The sequence below is a fragment of the Halichoerus grypus genome, chromosome 7 (assembly GCF_964656455.1).
Source record: "Halichoerus grypus chromosome 7, mHalGry1.hap1.1, whole genome shotgun sequence".
NCBI classification, from domain to species: domain Eukaryota; kingdom Metazoa; phylum Chordata; class Mammalia; order Carnivora; family Phocidae; genus Halichoerus; species Halichoerus grypus.
In genome coordinates this window covers 91,580,016-91,600,205 of record NC_135718.1, presented here as the reverse complement: position 1 = coordinate 91,600,205, position 20,190 = coordinate 91,580,016, and the positions used below count along the sequence as shown (strand labels likewise).

At 39.0% G+C, this 20,190-nt stretch overlaps 1 protein-coding gene across 4 annotated transcripts in view; it reads right to left on the bottom strand.

Moving 5' to 3' along the window:
* Window positions 1-20,190, bottom strand: part of SMYD3 (SET and MYND domain containing 3) — a 680,781-nt gene that overhangs the window by 518,849 nt on the left and 141,742 nt on the right. For all 4 annotated transcript variants that reach the window (XM_078077883.1, XM_078077886.1, XM_078077884.1 and 1 more), the window contains one exon: window positions 16,316-16,379. In XM_078077883.1, coding sequence (XP_077934009.1) covers window positions 16,316-16,379 — 64 coding nt within the window. The remainder of the gene's footprint in view (window positions 1-16,315; window positions 16,380-20,190) is intronic.

Sequence of the window (20,190 nt, the reverse complement as noted above, 5' to 3'; positions counted from 1 at the left end):
GGTCATGATCTCAGGATCGTGGTATCGAGCCCCACATCAAGGTCCACACTCAGTAGGGAATCTGCTTAAGGATTCTCTCTTCCCCTCCCTCTGCCCCTCCCATGGCTTGCATACTCTCTCTTTCTAAAAAGTAATAAATAAATAAATCTTAAAAAAAAAAGAATCAATCATTCCAAATCCAAGATGATTTTTAAATATCCAATCAAACGTTCTATAGAGGGGACAAACTTGTTTCCAATTATCCGAGCCTGGAACTAAGCCTCCTTTCACATATAAAAACAAAGAGCTTGTTTTTACACAGCCTTGATAGCACTGAATTTTCTAGGTAATTCAAGGTAATTTTCTAGGTAATTCAATTTTCAGAACTTTACCTAAATTTATTTAATATTCTATAAAAGCATATGACTGAAGGCTACACCACCTATGGTACTTGAGGTACCAATAACAACATATTTTCTGATCCTGAATTTTGTACTTCCCTTTCCAAATTGACTTTGCATAAATGCAAATATCTGACTTCTTAATTATATCTTCAGGTCTACTCATGCCTGAGCATCTATATACTAAAATATGTGTTATTTTCATTGTGTTGAGCACTGGGTGTTATTTGTAAGGGATGAATCACTAAATTCTACTGCTGAAACCAATATTACACTACATGTTAACTAACTTGAATTTAAATAAAAATTTGAAAAAATAAAATACATAAAAAATAATAAAATACAAAATAAAATAAAATACATTTCCTCAAGATTAGGGTTACCCCCATTGGGAGCTACTGGTTTACTTAATTAGTTTTTTTTTTCTTTTAAAGATTTTATTTATTTATTTGAGAGAGAGAATGAGAGACAGAGAGCACAAGAGGGAAGAGGGTCAGAGGGAGAAGCAGACCCCCCACCGAGCAGGGAGCCCAATGTGGGACTCGATCCCGGGACTCCAGGATCATGACCTGAGCCGAAGACAGTCGCTTAACCAACTGAGCCAACCAGGCGCCCAATTAGTTTTTGTTCTGAGTCACTCTAAGTACTACAGAACATGGAAATGTAGAGATGTCCAGAGTGGTTTCTGAGTCCTGTATGTACGGACATGTGGAATCATTGTAGATGTCTTCATTTCCTTTTTCCATCCAAAATTCTTTTTCCCATTGTCTTTGTGTCTTAATGCAATATTTTAATTTCATTTGTCTTTCATGCTAATTTGTGCTTACTGTACATAAATATAAAACATTATTTTATTATAAGTTATTTTCATTTTTTTCCTCCTTTACATTCAAGTTATGGTATTATATTGATATTGAATTTTAAAAATACATAACTAGTTAGACTGTACTAACTATGGAATTTCATTTCAATATAGTAGAGAGGACAAAAATATAATTATTATAAAAAGGTAGAGGGGCACCTGGGTGGCTCAGTCAATTGAGCATCTGACTCGTGATTTCCGCTCAGGTCATGATCTCAGGGATCAAGCCCAGCACTGGGGCTCTGCACTCAGCACAGAGTCTGCTTGAGATATTCTCTCCCTCTCTCCCTCTCCCACTGCCCCTCCCCCTGCCCACGAGCTCTTTCTATCTCTCTCCAAAATAAATAAAAACTTAAAAAAAAATAGATAGCAGGGCTCCTGGGTGGCTCACTCAGTTAAGTGTCTACCTTCGGCTCAGGTCATGATCCTAGGGTCCTGGGATCGAACCCCACGACAGAATCTCTCCTCAGCAGGGAACCTGCTCTCCCTCTCCCTCTGCCTGCTTCTGAGCATGCTCGATCTCTCTCGCTCTCTCTGTCAAATAAATAAATCTTAGAAAAAAAAAAAGATAGAGTTAGGTCTGGGAGAGCTGAAAACTGCAGATCTAGAACAATGCTACACAAACATGCACAGCACACGCACACATAAAAATATATATTTAAATTCACAGCCTGGGATGACTGAAGAGATTCTGACAGTAGTGATGAGATAGGATCAGGTGTCCAAAGTCTTTCTAATCACCACAAAAGGATTCCATATGTAGCTAAGGTTGAAAAACCACTGATCTAGACTAAATTAAAAAGGAGGCCATTGTACATATTAAATAGAAGAACCAAAAAAATACTATCCTATACTTATTAAACTATTAGTAGAACTGTAAGGTTCTCAAATCTTTTTTTTTCTTTTTAGAGAAAGAGAGGGAGAGAGAGCAAGAGCTCGTCTACAAGCAGGGGGAGGGGGAGAGAGCGAGAGAGAGAGAGAATACCAAGCAGGCTGCAGCCCAGTGTGGAGCCTAACGTGGGGCTCAGTCTCACGACCCTGAGACCATGACCTGAGCCAAAATCAAGAGTCAGACACTTAACTAACTGAGCCACCCAGGCGCCCCTCTAATCCTTCTGATGGGTGTTTGGTAATGAACATCAAAATTCTTAATGTGAATATTGTTGGCATATAAATAATATTTATAATGCACTTAATCCTCACAAATGTAATTGATGTACAGAAAAAGTGTAAGAATGCTCTTCCTACATTTGTATACAAAACTGAACACTGGTAATAATTTTTTCAGTTTTTCCTAAAAGAAAAAGCTATTTTTGCCTTTCTCCTTATGCTTTCCCAACACTGTTTGAATTTTCTGCAAATATCAGATTATTATATTTACAAATAATAGCAAATATAATTATCTTCTTATGTCTAGCAACTGTGATTTAGGGAGAAGCATTTTTACATGAAAGAGAAAGCAAAATGACTGTTCAATAAACACTTTTAAATATTTTGGAAAATCTGCTTATAACTCAAAGAATGGTTTAAATGCATTAATTTTTTAAATGTTAAAAATGCGTCAGTGAAATCTTCTGTAATGCAAAGACTTAGTAAACTTTTATCGGGTTAGTTTTGTTCATGTCTGGTTTTTAAAAATAAGTGTACTACCGGAGCACCTGGGTGGCTTAGTCGGTTAAGTGTCAGACTCTTGATTTCAGCCCAGGTCATGATAGGGTCCTGGCACTGAGCCCCGTGAAGGGCTCCGCACTCAGAATGGAGTTGGCTTAAGACTCTCTCTCTCTCCCTCTCCTTCTGACCCTCCTCCCACTTGTGCGTGCTCTCTAAATTAATTTAAAAATCTTTAAAAAAATAAATAAGTGTATTACCACTTAGGTACATCTTGCATGTACAGGTGTTTGATAGGTATCTGATGATTTCTTCCTAAACCACTACCATTTATAGAAGATCTAAATTACTATATATTTATCATTATTTAAAATTAAGGCCACCCAAAAAGAAGAAAAGCCAGTAAACTCTCTAACAATACTTTCTTTGGCCAGTCAGACATGATCCTGGGGACTAAAGAAGAGAATTTACAGATGAGATGTTATAGCAGAGAGAGAAAATCAATTTCCTTCTTCTTTCTTACACAAAATGACCTTAGCACTCTACTAGGACATTTCCCGCCCCTCCTGGGAAACAAAGTCACTAGAGCTCAAGAACCCATATAAATACTGTCAAAGATTGGATTTGGGTTGAAGTAAAGACTCATTTTAGGGGCACCTGGGTGGCTCAGTCAGTTAAGCGTCTGCCTTCGGCTCAGGTCATGATCCCAGGGTCCTGGGATCGAGCCCCGCATCAGACTCCCCGCTCTGCAGGAAGCCTGCTTCTCCCTCTCCCACTCCCCCTGCTTGTGTTCCCTCTCTCGCTGTGTCTCTGTCAAATAAATAAATAAAATCTTTAAAAAAAAATAAAAAAGACTCATTTTAGGGCAGCTTATTATTGTGTGGGATGGAGTCTGACAACATGTATTGAGCCTTGTTTGGGTAAAACACATGTAATTCATGACCTGGGCTCAGCAGATATTTATTCTGTAAGAAGACCAGATTCAATGATCTTGGAAGGCAGCCTCCCAATTATAAAATCGATGACTCTGTAATATCCATAGGAACAGATATTTGAATTATGTCAAAATAGGTCCTAAACTTGCCCACATTAGGCTTACATAGCTGAAAATTTGGAACAGTATTTTTTTCAAATTTTGGATCATTAAGGATGAAGAAACTGGCTTAAAATATGCAAACAGAAAATAAATTCTTTTAAGTCATTTATTCAACAATTTTGTTACTAATACCACTAACTGAACATCTTCTGTGTGAAAGACTGTTATGATCTTTTTACCACATAGTCATGATCCATTCCACTCACAAACAATATTGACAGAGATTTCCTATGAGCATAACTTGGGATAGTTGAGTTGCCATGAAACTTGCAGGAAAGAAAAGAGACCCAACAGCTATCCAGTCCCTCACAAACCATTTAATAGCAAATAAACAGTATCTCCCTCTTCATGCTTCAAAAGCAGTCCAGTATTGAACTGCAGGTTGGCAGATACACAAAGGTCTAAAAAGTTGGAAAAAGAAAACTGGAAAGCTAAGCCAGGTGTCTCAGCTGACTGACAGATATTGATTAAAATCTTGCATAAAATCTCCTCAGAGCACACGAGAGACCTAGTGATAGACTTTAGACTTATCACTTTCAAAGCTTACTGAATGCTGCATCCAGTGTAGAACAAGAGTGCCTTCCCACTAGCCTTAATCAAATTAGACAGATAGAACCAAATATAAAGACGGAGTGAGGCAGAATTGTCATAGGGCATCAAATTGACAGAAGAAACAAGAAAAAAGTATTACTTCTTCGGAAAATGGAAATTATGGTCTCCTGGTTAACTGAGGAATCATATAATAAATAATAATATTAGTACCCCAAAGTAATTCAGTGATCATCTAGTGTACGATTCAGGTCAAATCCATTCTGCCACCTGCTTTTATAAAGTTTTATTAAAACATAGCCACCCTTACAATTTACACTCCCTCCTTTCACATGACAATAGAGTTGAGTAGTTATGACAAATCTATAGCCCACAATGCCTACAATATTTATTATCTGAACCACTACAAAAACGTTTGCCAACCTCTGATCTAGTGAGAGATCATATGAAGATGGAAAGACCTAATTGATATATTTTAGCTAGAAAGGCAAAATAACTCATTTACCTCTACAGACTTCCAATCTTCTTTGAAAGAAACCTCCATGCTGGATTAATCAGAATGTCAGCACCAAGTTCTAGAGTAACATGGTGATGGAGCACATGTATTTTAGCCCCTGGTACAAGTAATTATCAAGTTTTTAACTCCCAAAGTGTATTAGAATGGCCGTCAATGAATGAGGAGTTCAACATCATGTCTAGAAAGTGGAGGTAAGAGAGGCTACACAAACAGGGCAGTGGAGGCCACATCAAATGGCAGTTACCCTCAAAGTCTTTTCTGAGAGGGGAGCCAACCTACCAAGCAGAAATCCAACAGGAATCTAGCACCAAAGAGTTTATGTCGGGCACTGAAGGGGATTGAAAAGTAGCATTAAAAAGAGAGACTTAACCAAAAGTCTGCATGGTACCAGTCTGAAAACACCTCTTTGCTACTGGAATGATTTTGAGTAAGCAGAGGAGTGTCAAAATGGAGAATCCAGATAAATTTGAGAAACAAGACAGAGGATCATAGGGGAAGGGAGGGAAAAATGAAATAAGACAAAACCAGACAGGAAGACAAACCATAAGAGACTTTTACTCTCAGGAAACAAACTGAGGGTTGCTGGAGTAGAGGGGGGGTGGGAGGGATGGGGTGGCTGGGTGATGGACATTGGGGAGGGCATGTGCTATGGTGAACGCTGTGAATTGTGTAAGACTGATGAATCACAGACCTGTACCTCTGAAACAAATAATACATTATATGTTAATAAAAAATTAATTAATTAATTTTAAAAAGAGAGAGCAGACACGAGGTGGATAGGGGTGTGGGGAAGGGGCAGAGGGAGAGAGGGAATCTTAAGCAGGCTCCATGCCCAACACAGAGCCAGAAACAGGGCTCCATCTCACAACCCTGAGATCATGACCTGAGCCAAAATCAAGAATCAGACACTTAACTGACTGAGCCACCCAGGCACCCCTAGACAGGACCTATCTTTGTGTTCCAGAACAGAATGTAAATATTAACCTTGATAATACAAAAGTGAAGGTACAACTGGCAAATTATGGGAAATAGGGTGATAAGAGAGGGATCAGTGGGAACACTAATATGTTCACCTTTAAAAGGAGGGAATCAAGAGACACTGTCTATAAAGTAGATCCCCCTTATCCAAGAGGGATAGTTCTAAGATTCCAGTGGATGCCTGAAACTGCGCATAGTACCAAACCCTATATATACTACTTTTTTCCTACACATACACACCTAGGAGATGTGACTAACTGGTAGTATATACAGCGTGAATATGCTGGACAAAGAGATGATTCAGGTCCCACATGGGAGGAATGGGACAGTGTGGGACAGCGCAAGATTTCACCATGCTTCTCAGAACAGCATGCAATTTAAAACTTACGAACTGTTTATCTCTGGAATTTTCCATCTAATATTTTTGAGATGCAGCTGACTTCAAGTAACTGGAAATGCAGAAAGGGAAATGGTGGCTAAGGGAAGATGACTATGCTTGATAAAACATAGATGGAGGTTTGCCCATATTGTTTAAAGTTACAAACTCGAGAAGGGGAAATTGATCCTAACAGATGTATAACAGTTATCTCGAAACTAACAGGGCCAAAGCAGATTGTTCCGATCTGAGATGTCTTACATAGTCTTCCCCACATCATAAATGCAATCATCATCTTCCCAAATGCTAAAGCCAAAAACAAGTCTTTCTTGATTCTTCTCTCCCTCCCCATCCCATATTCACTCCCCTTTTATTTTTTTCACGCAGTACCCGCCCCTCTTCTGAGCTCCACACAAGCATATCAGTTACCTATTCAACATCTCCACAAGTATGTTCAATAGGCACAAACTCAAAACTTGGGTATTAAACTTTCCCTCCCAGAACCTGCTCTTCCCTTAGATTTCTGTAAATCACTAAATGGCACCACCATTCACCCAAAGCTGCTCAGGTCGGAAAGTTGGAAATCACCTCTGACTCTTCTTTTTGCCTCACCTCTTACATCTAACCTATTGGCAAACGTTCAGCTACACCTTCAAAATATGTCTCAGATCCAATCACTTCTGAACACCTCACTGCTACTATTCTAAGCCAAGCCATCCAAACTCCTGACTAGATCAGTGCTTAGCACACACTGAACTCTCGAACCAATGAATGAATATTCAGCATATTCAGGCAATGCTTCCTTCAAATCTGCCTGATCCTCTTTGGTGCCACTACTGTAATCCTAGCCACCATCATATGATGACCAGATTACTATCATAACCTCCTGACTGGCTCTTCATCCCCTACCTTTACTCCTCTGTAAGCTATCCCCACAGCAGTCAGAAAGATTCCTTTAAAATCTCAATCACACATTAATAATGACCCTCCTTCCCCCTTTACAACTCTGTAGTAGCAGCCCATCACACACAGATGTATATATTTTTTTTTAATTTTTTTATTGTTACGTTAATCCCCATACATTACATCATTAGTTTTAGATATAGTGTTCCATGATTCATTGTTTGTGCATAACACCCAGTGCTCCATGCAGAATGTGCCCTCCTCAATACCCATCACCAGGCTAACCCATCCTCCCACCCCCCTCCCCTCTAGAACCCTCAGTTTGCTTTTCAGAGTCCATCGTCTCTCATGGTTCGTCTCCCGCTCCCCCTTCATTCTTCCCTTCCTGCTGTCTTCTTCTTCTTTTTTTTTTTTCTTAACATATATTGCATTATTTGTTTCAGAGGTACAGATCTGAGATTCAACAGTCTTGCACAATTCACAGTGCTTACCAGAACACATACCCTCCCCAGTGTCCATCACCCAGTCACCCCATCCCTCCCACCCCACCCCCCACTCCAGCAACCCTCAGTTTGTTTCCTGAGATTAAGAATTCCTCATATCAGTGAGGTCATATGATACATGTCTTTCTCTGTTTGACTTATTTCGCTCAGCATAATACCCTCCAGTCCCATCCACGTCGTTGCAAATGGCAAGATCTCATTCCTTTTGATGGCCGCATAATATTCCATTGTGTGTATATACCACATCTTCTTTATCCATTCATCTGTTGATGGACATCTTGGCTCTTTCCACAGTTTGGCTATTGTGGACATTGCTGCTATAAACATCGGGGTGCACGTACCCTTTCGGGTCCCTACTTTTGTATCTTTGGGGTAAATACCCAGGAGTGCAATTGCTGGATCATACGGTAGCTCTATTTTCAACTTTTTGAGGAACCTCCATACTGTTTTCCAGAGTGGCTGCACCGGCTTGCATTCCCACCAACAGTGTAGGAGGGTTCCCCTTTCTCCGCATCCCCGCCAACATCTGTCATTTCCTGACTTGTTAATTTTAGCCATTCTGACTGGTGTGAGGTGGTATCTCATTGAGGTTTTGATTTGGATTTCCCTGATGCCGAGCGATATTGAACACTTTTTCATGTGTCTGTTGGCCGTTTGGATGTCTTCTTTGGAAAAATGTCTGTTCATGTCTTCTGCCCATTTCTTGATTGGATTCTTTGTTCTTTTGGTGTTGAGTTTGATGAGTTCTTTATAGATTTTGGATACTAGCCCTTTATCTGATATGTCATTTGCAAATATCTTCTCCCATTCTGTCAGTTGTCTTTTGGTTTTGTTGACTGTTTCCTTTGCTTTGCAAAAGCTTTTTATCTTGATGAAGTCCCAATAGTTCATTTTTGCCCTTGCTTCCCTTGCCTTTGGCGATGTTTCTAGGAAGAAGTTGCTGTGGCTGAGGTCGAAGAGGTTGCTGCCTGTGTTCTCCTTTAGGATTTTGATGGACTCCTGTCTCACATTGAGGTCTTTCAACCATTTGGAGTCTATTTTTGTGTGTGGTGTAAGGAAATGGTCCAGTTTCATTCTTCTGCATGTGGCTGTCCACAGATGTATATTTTTATGTATATTTTTAGCCATAGCATATAAGGGTCTTATCATAACCCAGCCCCTCCCATCTCTCCAATCTTATCTCCTACAACCTCTGCTGCTGCCCCTGGTCCACCATCTGGCCTTCTTATCCTTCTTGAACAAACCGTATTCATTCTTGCTTTTCCATTTGATGTGCATCCAGCCTGAAACTCTTTTCTCCCAATCTTGGCATGTCTTGATTACTTCTTTCAGGTGTCCACTCAAATGCCACTCCTGACAGGTCTCAGATTGACAGACAGATTAATAGATGATAAGACAAGTAGATAGGTAGGTAGGTAGGTAGGTAGGTAGATAGATAGGTAGGTAGATAGAGACAGATCTCGTTACAAAGAGTATAGATATATCTATATATTTCTCCCAACGTCTATACATTTGATATACAGAAATATGTATACAGTGTGTGTACATAGGTACGCATATATGTATATATGTATACACAAACACACCAAACAACCTCCCAATCTCTATGCTTTTACCCCCTTTATTTTAGGCACAAAGATAATATTATATATCACTTTATTAATTTATTACCTGCCTTACTGAGAAAATATAAGTTCCATTGGGCAAAGGCTTTCTTTCTGTGTCTTGTTCAGTAATATTGTGCCAGAGCCTAGAAAAGTCCTGGTGTTAACCCTATTTGCTAAGTAAATCAGTGGATGGATGGATCCATAATCAGGTCCTTCCTATCCTCACTCACTAGCCTCACCTCCAACTCCTATTTTTTCCTGTATTTATTTTTTTTAAGACTTAATTTTTTTAGCGGAGTTTTAAATTCACAGCAAAATTGAGAGGATGGTACAGAGGATGCCCATATACTCCCTAACCATTCCACATGCACAGCCACCTGTATTATCAACATCCCCACCAGAGGGACATTTATTACAAGGGATGAACCTACAGTGAAATATCATTATCGCCCAAAGTCCATGGGGAACACTGTTGCTGTCCATTCTATGGGTCTGGACACATGTACAGTAACGACTATCCAACATTATCCAACTCCACTTTATTCCTCTAACATGACAAGTTTGTTCCTGCTTCAGTTCCTTCACATCTGCTGTTCTTTCTATGTAAAACATCTGTTCCAGAGCTTTCCATGGCTGGCTATTTTTGGCAATTAGATCCCAGGTCAAATGTCACCTCTACAGGAAGTCCTTCTGTAATCACCTTTTCAAAGGTGAGCTCCTGCTCATCCAAAGCACATTCACTCATATAACTGTGGGTAATTGTCCCTATCTGTCTCTCCTGCATCCATAATATAAGCTTTAGGAAAGCCAGGATCTTCTTCACTTGCTCACTGCTAACTGCCCACCACCCCAACCCCCAGAATAACTTAGAACAGGGACTAGCTAGTAGCTACTCAAGAAATATCTATTGGATAGGGGCGCCTGGGTGGCTCAGTTGGTTAAGCAGCTGCCTTCGGCTCAGGTCATGATCCCAGGGTTCTGGGATCGAGCCCCACATCGGGCTCCCTGCTCAGCAGAGAGTCTGCTTCTCCCTTTCCCTCTGCCTGCCACTCTGCCTACTTGTGCTCTCTATCTCTGTCAAATAAACAAATAAAAAATATCTTTAAAAAAAAAAAAAGAAATATCTATTGGATAAACTCTGGAGATAACTATATAGGAAGAGGGAGAAGTAGATGCTGACATAAGTGAGCTAAATCCCCTTATCTACCAGCACAGGAAGTCAATGGATAATGCCTACACAGATGGGTCAGGAAATACTTTCCCACGTAGATTCTAAAAAGAACAAAATCAGATAACAGAAAGGCAGTTGCCACAGGCAGGGAGTACGGCGTCAGGGAAATGAGTGCAGTGATCAAAAGGTACAAACTTCAGGTTATTAATTTTAAAAGTCTTGGAGATGTAATATACAAGACGGTGACTATAGTTAATAATGTGTGTGTGTGTGCACGTGTGTGTGTATGTGTGTGTGTGTGTACACACACACGTATCTTTTAAGTAGGCTCCATGCCCAGCATGAAGCCCAATGCAGGGCTTAAACTCACAACCCTGAGATCAAGACCTGAGCTAAAACAAGGAGTCCGATGCATAACCAACTGAGCCACCCAGGCGCCCCAATACTGTATTGTGTATTTAAAAATCTCTAAGATGATAGATCTTAAAAGTTCTTATCACAAGAAAGAAGATTATAATTATTTGTGGTGATGGACGTTAACTAAACTGATCATGATGATCATTTCATGATATATACATATATCACATCATTATGTTACATACCTAAAACTAACACAGTGTTGTAGGACAATTATATTTCAACTAAAAAAAATAAAAAGAAAGATTACTATGGACAGATTATTTAAAGATAACGTAATGTTTCAAAAACTAATTCTAACCAACGAGTATCACTGATGAATGTATTCATTCATTCACTTAACCAATCATGTTACATCTGCATCAGGGAACAATAATGTACCCCCTGAATGAGCCTGGCTATCTAACTGCAGAAATGGCCAATTAAACCAATAATTAAGATAATTTCTGTGTGAATAAGGAGGGACACAAACTAGTCTTGGGAGTTTAGGAAAGGAGGGAGTGACATTTAATCTGGGTTATAAAGGATAAGTAGAAGGAGTTCAGTAGGTAGGGGGTCAGGTCTGGGTCCAAGCCCAAGGACTCACATAGTCAAAGGCTCAGAAGTAAAAGCGTAGCAAAATCCACAAGCTTGAATTTCATCCTGAGGAACAGGGCCAGGGCTTTCCGCTGGCGAGTGACGGCCATGCTCACACTCTAGAACAAAATGATCACTCTGGCTCCCATGTAGGAAGGAGGAAAGGAGGGGGCAGGAGGCACAGACTGCAGTCAGCGTAGCAGAGAGGTCAGAGGCACACGCACAAGAGAGCGGGTGAAGAAACTAGAGAAGTGAACCAATTTAGATCTTAAGTAGTAAAATCAGCGGGACATGTTGATTAACTGGGCGTGGGGCCAAGAAAGGACATCAACCAAAGATGATTCCAGCATGACAACTCAGACTGCTGGGTGGTTGGTGGATTATTCACTGCAGTTGAAAATCAAGAACAAAAGCAGGTTTGGGCAAAGATCATGCACTGAGGGCCTGCTATATGGCACTTGAGATATGGGTGCACCACCAAAGTAGAGGTACCCCGTAAGGCATGGGTCTGGTTCTTGGGAGAAAGGAGAAGGCTGGAGATGGAGTCTCAAGAATGATTAATGTACAGATGCGAACTGAAGTCATGGGAGCAGATGGGACCACTCAGCAGGTGAATGCAAAGTGAGCAAAGACAAGCTTGGGGCCCCAGATGTTGGTAGAAGTCAAAAACTTAAATATGATCAAATAATTTCAACCTTTACATGGTATTCTCTTTTTATTTACAATTAGATATGATGCCAACTTCCCAACAGAACACTCAGTTAATGTCCTATCAGTCTGAAGCCTGGCACAGAACTATTTATGAAACAAACAAAGGGCTTGGTTTTCTCCATTATTACCATTATTGAGTGTTATATTCTAGACCCCAACTTATTAAATCGTCCTGTTAGTGCTGACTAATACTAGATTCATCACAAATAAATCAGATCATTCTATAACTAAACATAAAGTGTAAACCCACAAATAAGACCCACATTTTTATTTTTTTGTTAAGCTTTTATTTATTTATTTGACAGAGAGAGACACAGTGAAAGAGGGAACACAAGCCGGGGGAGTGGGAGAGGGAGAAGCAGGCTTCCTGCTGAGCAGAGAGCCCGATGCGGGGCTCAATCCCAGGACCCTGAGATCATGACCTGAGCTAAAGGCAGACTGAGCCACCCAGGTACCCAAGACTCACATTTTTAAAGAGGTCTATAATTACTAAATAAAACAGACCCTCTCCCTGCTAATACTTTTTAAAAGTATATAAATTGTAATTTGGTACAGTACGCAGCTGCTTATTTTGCTCAGCAATTAATTCGATCAGAAATGTATATATTATGAAGCAAGTTAAATCCAGAAGAAGTAAAATAATAATTAGTGAATTTGCTTGAAATTGGTTTACTTGTTAGCAACATTGCAAATTTTGAGTGTGCTTTTTTTTTTAAGATTTTATTTCTTTCAGAGAGAGAGAGAGAGGGCGTGCGCACATGCAAGCATGAGCTAGGGGGAGGGGCAGAGGGAGAAGCAGGCTTCCCGTGGAGCAGGGAGCCCGATGTGGGACTCAATCTCAGGACCCTGCGATTATGACCTGAGCCAAAGGCAAACACTCAACTGACTGAGCCACCCAGGTGCCCCTGAGCATGCGTTTTTAAAAGAAAACTTAGCCCACTCCTCCTCTTTCAATTCAAAATCACCTATGATGCTCTGGTTATACAGAAATCAGACTAGTTCCCATATCTAAGCCCTCTATCGCATTGTATGACACATCATAATAAGGTATCCACAGAGGAATTACAAAGCCACTGATGACAAAACACTCTCCAGTGTAAGAAACAATAGTGAACATAGCAGTCAATATATACATATATGTGAACACTAGGTATGAAGTGTAGATGAACAGTTTTGTGCGTACCCTCCACTCACAAAACAAACACATTGAGATTACCTCTGGAAAACAGAAGTAGGAATGGGGAAGGAAGCTGGAGGAAACATTCACTCTTCTTACTTTAATTTTCTGTTTAAAAATGAAATGTGAAAACCAGTAACACTGAATCCACCCTTATGGGCGTGAGGGATATTACGCCTCAATACCTCTATAGCCTCCCTCACACGACTCATTGATGCCATGGCCCCACACATCAAATGCTAAGCTAATGAACCAAAGTTATGTCCCTCCGGGGCAAATATATTATAGATTTTATGCTACAAATTCACATCCTCTATATCAATTTCCATTCCGAGGGCATTTGCCTCCTGTTCATTACTATTCATAGTTCAGTTTGTCAGTTTAATTTTGTGCTGCTTTGTAGGAATCCACAATAATTACAATGTTTAATTCTGTACCTGAAGGGTAAGCTAAACAGGGCAGTTTAAATGCGTATGTTCTGGCCAATCTTTGACTCCCATCCTGCCTCTACACACATCCCATCCCCCTCACACATACAAGCATATGCCCTAGTTGGCTTATATATGATATCTTCCATCTTACTAGCTATTTTCCCATTACTTTCTACAGTATATCTGACGATGACATTATTATTGATGCTACAGTAAACAGTTAATATATGTGGTCAAAGTACCTGCACCACAATGAATCAAAATGACATACCCACCCACCAAACTCCCTCAACACATTCTGATCAAATAATGTTTTTTTTTCCTTGAGTGTACTACAAAAGGAGGAAGTAGCATTGGAGAAAAAACATAAAAACTGGGGAAAATAAAAGTAAATGTTTAGGTCATTGAAACTGGAAAGAAAGTTCATCCAGAAGATATATGTAATTTGTCGGTTCTATACATAGTCTTCTTAATTTGAAGTTCCTTGAAACGAATCTCAGTTTCACATGAATAAGATAGATAACATCACCATAAAATAGTCTATCTAGAATTTATCTTGTAGAAAAAAGGATGGCTTTGTTTTCATAATTTCCTTTTTCTTATTATTATTACTAATGATCTTACATAAATCTCGTATCGTTCTGTTACAGAATTTTTGCTTTACAAAATGAGGCAAAAATAATCCGATTATTTTTCACATTCCCTATTTTTATTAGGGAAGTGTTACTTCAAACCTTCTATTTTAGTATTTTTTGTTTTGTGTTCCTTGGGGATTGAGTTGCACCCTCATTAAAAACAAAACAAAAGCCAGGAAAAAGTGTGAATACCACAGGAAACAGAAAGCTACACCAAATCAGAATGTTAGAACAAAAATAAAATTTGGGCTTAGAAGAGAAATTAGAACTCTGGATCCAAATTCCAGGGCCTATTAGGTATAGGATGTTTGGCAGGTTACTTAAGATTCTGTAGCTCAGCCCCCTGACTGGTAAAACAAGCACAATGGTAGTAATCTCCCAAGATTCATATAGGAGTAAACAGAATAAAACAGTACCTGACACACAGGAGAGATCTTGTAAATATTAGTTCTTATTAGTAGTACAGATTAGGAAGCTGAGGCCCAGAGAATTACCATGCTTTCTTCGGAACAATTTAATGAGCTAATGGCGCAACGGTCATTAGAACTTGGGTCGTCTGATTAATTTGTATGCTTGTTTGCTTAGGTTTCTTCTCTCTTAAGATCACTCTATTTGCAGTCTGGAGAAATTACTTTCATAGGAGAAAGTGAGAGAGCAAAACTCCCTCAGATAAGCATAGCCTAGATGCCGAAAAAGGAAAAGAGGAACACTAGGTGTCCGCGTGTGCGTGCACACACACACACACACACACCCCAAAATAAGAAACAAAAATGATGGGTGGAAGGTTGAGAGCAAGTGACACAGACACAAAACCTCCAATTACTTTATTATATGATGCAATTCATTACAGCATAATTACATTTCTTATGAAATGATTAATCATAAGGTTAGAAGAAAAGCTTATGTTGAATGTTAATTATACACCCTTTAAAGAATTTCAAAGACATTAACAATGGTAATCTCACAGACTCTCTGTCAGTTGTCCTAAATTAAACTCTTGGAACACAATTTGGCACTATCTTTAAAAATTCAAAATCATGTATCCTTTTACTCATTGATACAGCTGGGAAGAATTTACCCTACAACTAATTTGTGAAGTGTGCAGAAATGTGTACAAAAAGATGCTTGGTCCGTAACTGGCAATACCAAAAAAGTTAAGCATTCATTAAAGAAGAAGTAACAACTGTGGTGCGTTCATGTAATGGAATCAGTGGGATGAGACCAAAGGGTCCTCTGGACAGGTTATAAAATGAAAAGGAGAATTTAGGTATATAAGAATAACCCATCTCTGTTTTTCTAACAAAGAGAATAAATATTCGAATGTGTTAGGAGTAGAAAATGTTGCAAAGACCTAAGAAACTAGGTATCTCTGGACAATGGACTGAGGTCAGGAGGACAAGAAGATAGGAGTGAACATTTTTTTTCATGATATATGGATATTACGTATTTAGTTTATATATATATATCATATAAATGATACTTTACCATACACATTAATTTTTAAATTAAAGGAAAATAAGTTAAAATAAATCAAAGATTATAAAAAACAAAACAAAACAGAAATAGGCCAATGGGCATAATGGAGCACAAATTAAGAGCAGAGAACTTGAAGGTTTCACTTACATAGAGTTGAACATTCTTTTTATTTATTCATTTATTTCAGAGAGAGAAAGAGAGAGAGCATGTGGAGGGAGGAGCAGAGAGAGAGGGACAAGCTGACTCCACGCTGAGCTGGGAGCCCAACGAGGGACTCGATCTCAAGACCCTGAGCTGAGCCAACTGAGCCACCCAGGCACCCCTAGAGCTGAACATTCTTACCTGACACTTAGCACTACAGTATTTTGCAACTCGGCATTGAGAACACCGCATCAGCTTTTCCTTCCTGTTTAAAAAAAAAAAAAAATTCACATTAGGAAATGAGTGAGAACCATATATGTTTGAAGAAAGAAACATAAATCAACATACTGATGCCAATATGTTCTGCTCACCCCACTGTATGCTCCTGTAAGATTTAGATTTTCACATTGATAAACATCTTCTTTCATCTTCAGTGTGACACATGGACATGACAGCTAATGGTCCTTTTTCTTAATTGTGGTGAAAAATATGTAACATAATATTTACCACTTTAAACATTTTTAAGTATATACTTCAGTGTGTATTAAAAAGTTAAAAAGTCAAGGCCCAAAATGGAGTCGCTTTTCCTAAGCCCTATTATCATGTTTGAGACTTAACTACAGTTTTGGCTCTTCCAAAAATGAAATCTAAAACCAGTCAATCACGGGTACTAGTTAGATAACCTGCTTGGTAGACCCCTGCTCTCCCCTAAGGAAAGTAACCCACTTTTTCACCTAGTATAATTTTCTTGTTGCTGCTCTCTCTGCCTAGAGAAGTCTTTCATTTTGTACAGCATCTCAGGGCTAGTTTCTATCTGCTACATTGGATGCTGCCCAAATCATGAACCACTGAATAAAGCCAATAAGATCTTTAAACTTTACTCAGTTGAATTTTGTTTTTTAGCAAATGGCATTAAGTACATTCACTTTGTTCTGCACATTACGACTACTAATGTTCATTCGAATAAAAAAATAAATTAAAATCAGAGATTCCCATTGAGAGCAAAAATTTTACTCCATAGAGGTTTTAACTCTCCATATGAAATACAGAATCCAGTCCCATCAACTAGTTGAAGTATTCTATACTCCTCAGATATAAAAATTTTGTAAGTCTTAACTTATCATATAGTTTAATTATGAATATACTCCTTCTGGAAAATGATTTTAAAATTCCATTAAGGGGCACCCGGGTGGCTCAGTTGTTAAGTGTCTGCCTTCGTCTCAGGTCATGATCCCAGGGTCCTGGGATCGAGCCCTGCATCGGGCTCCCTGCTCAGAGGAGAGCCTGCTTCTCTCTCTCCCACTCCCCCTGCTTGTGTTCCCTCTCTTGCTGTCTCTCTCTCTCTGTCAAATAAATAAATAAAATCTTTAAATAAATAAATAAATAAATAAAATAAAATAAAATTCCATTAAATCCAGTTACTTTAGACATCCTGAATTGAGATGCTCTAAAGTTACATCCCCCTAAATCACCTGTGTAACAAAAAAGCAAAAATGAAAAAGTTGAATTATAAAATAAAAAGAATAAATGTGATGATAAAATTAATAGTGACAAACAAAAGGCAGGAAGGACTGTGGATAAATAGAGGGTACCCAAGAGCATTAAAAGTCAAACTGTAATATTACTATTAGTAACAAAACAAGAACAAATCCTTCTAAGCACTTCTAATGCACCAGGTACTCTTCATAGATTTTTACATCTATGACTTACACTTACTTTCAAACAGTCCTTTAAGTAAGCATTCTTATTATGACAACTTTACAGATACTTCAATTGATTTTCAAGAGATAAAAAGTAAAGAGCAGTGCAAACACCATAAAGGGCAGGTGGCAGGGATACTGAAAGGGTAAGCAAGAATCCTAAAGAGAATAGGAACCTAAACATACCTTCACTTCTGGGACAGCGAGGGTCAGACATGGAACATAAAACACAGGGAGAGGTTAAAATCTAAGTAAAGGGAAGCCAAAATGCCTCCCTTCACCAAGTAGAGAATTGTAGCCGCCACATATCAACACCCCGGGCAACAATGCAAACCCAGTAATCTGGCCTTCAAGTTCTTGGCTTTGACCATCAACCATATTACCGCTCTTGGATAAAACTGGATACAAACAAAATCCACCACGGGGCGCCTAGGCAGCGAAGTTGGTTAAACGAACGACTTTGGCTTTGGCTCAGGTTGTGATCTCAGGGTCGTGAGATCAAGTGCCAGGTCGGACTCCGCACTCAGCACAGAGTCTACTTGAGATTCTCTCTCCATCTGCCCCTCCCACTCATGCTCTCTCTCTCTCTCTCTCTCTCCAAAATAAATAAACCATTTAAAAAAAAATCCACCCACTGGCTATTTATGAGACACACTTCAAATAAAAGGACATACAAAGGAGGATGAAAACGATATGCCAGGCAAATATTAACCTGAGAAAAAGCCTGTGTAACTACATCAATTTCAGGGGAAAAAAAGGACTTTACAGTTAAAGATCTTGTCAGAGATGAATAAAGTCAATACTCAATGATAAGAGACTCCGATCCCCAGGTGTAGGAACCTAGTGACAAATATAACCAGTCTCAAAATATAAGAACAAGTAACAGATCTGAGGGGAAAATGACCAACACAGTAAGTTAATACATGTTAAGGCCCTTAAAATAGTGCCTGGAATATAGTAAGTACCATGTAAGTATTAGTTATACCTATAGAAAGATATAAAGTCTTTTTCAGGAATTCACAGACCAAGCAGATAAAGAATAAGGAGCTGAATAATTTACTTGATTTCATGCAATACACAGACCCTTACACCTGTTATATTAAGTATATTCAAAAAGTCCTTTTAAGCATCCACTGATCATTTATAAAACATGCCCAGAAAGTAGACCACAGAGCAAATTTCAAAAATCCCAAAGAATCAATACCATATAGATCATTTTCTCCAATCAAAAAGGAATTAAATTAGAAATCAGTAACAAAAAGAAACCCAGGGAAATATATGCATAAGCATGCTTTTACGGAATTCAAGGATCAAAGAAGAATGATCATAAAATTAGAAAAGATATATATATTTGTTATTAAGTAGGCTCCACACACAACGTGGGGAACAAACTCACAGCCCTGAGATCAAGAGTCACACGCTCTACTAACTGAGCCAGACAGGTGTCCTGAAAATACGAGATTAAATAACGAAAAAATATAAAAACTTGTGAGATAAAGCAAACATCATACTTACAGGAATATTTATAACTTCAAATGTTTACGTTAAAAAGAAAAACTGAGGGGCGCCTGGGTGGCTCAGTAAGTTAAGCATCCGACTCCTGATTTCGACTCGAGACATGATCTCAGGGTTGTGGGATCAGGCCCTGCGTGGGGCTCTGCACTCAGTGAGAAGTCTGCTTGGGATTCTCTCTCTCTCAAATAAATAAGTAAATCTTAAAAAAAAAGAAAAACTGAAAATCAAGGAGATAAATATGCAAATCACGAATTTAAATGTAAAAATAGCAGAAAACGAAGGAAAGCAGGAAGTTACACGACAAATCCACAAAACGAAATAGAATACAATGACATAATAGAGAAGACCGATAACATCAATAAATGTCTTGCAAGATTACATAGGAGGAAGTTTACAAATAAATAACAAAATGGAATGGAACTCAAGATTCAGTAGACTGAAAAACAAAAGGGAGAGAATTCTGACAGAATTTTCCAATCTCCTTAACTCTCCCCATAAAAAAAATGACAGTGCAAGTAAGACAGCAAACCTGAGTATCACTGCCTGCCCTGGGAAACATCCCAACAAACCCAAAATATGAACGAGGAGAGGAAACCACTACCAGCTCTGAGACTTAAATCAATATATTTGTGGGAGAAAAACAAAGAAGGCAGCTGGGCTCCCAATAAGCCTGAAAACAAAAGAAGCCCCAAACTGCCAAAAGATACCCAGTGTGTCCAGCCACCCTGAGAACAGGTAGCCAAAAGCGGGAGAGGATGCTTTGTGCAGGAACAGTCCTGAGGATGAGTCACTGGGGTCCCCTGAATGCCACCTTCCTCAGACCTGGCTCTTCAGATTTTCCCTCATCTCCCTCTTTCTGGT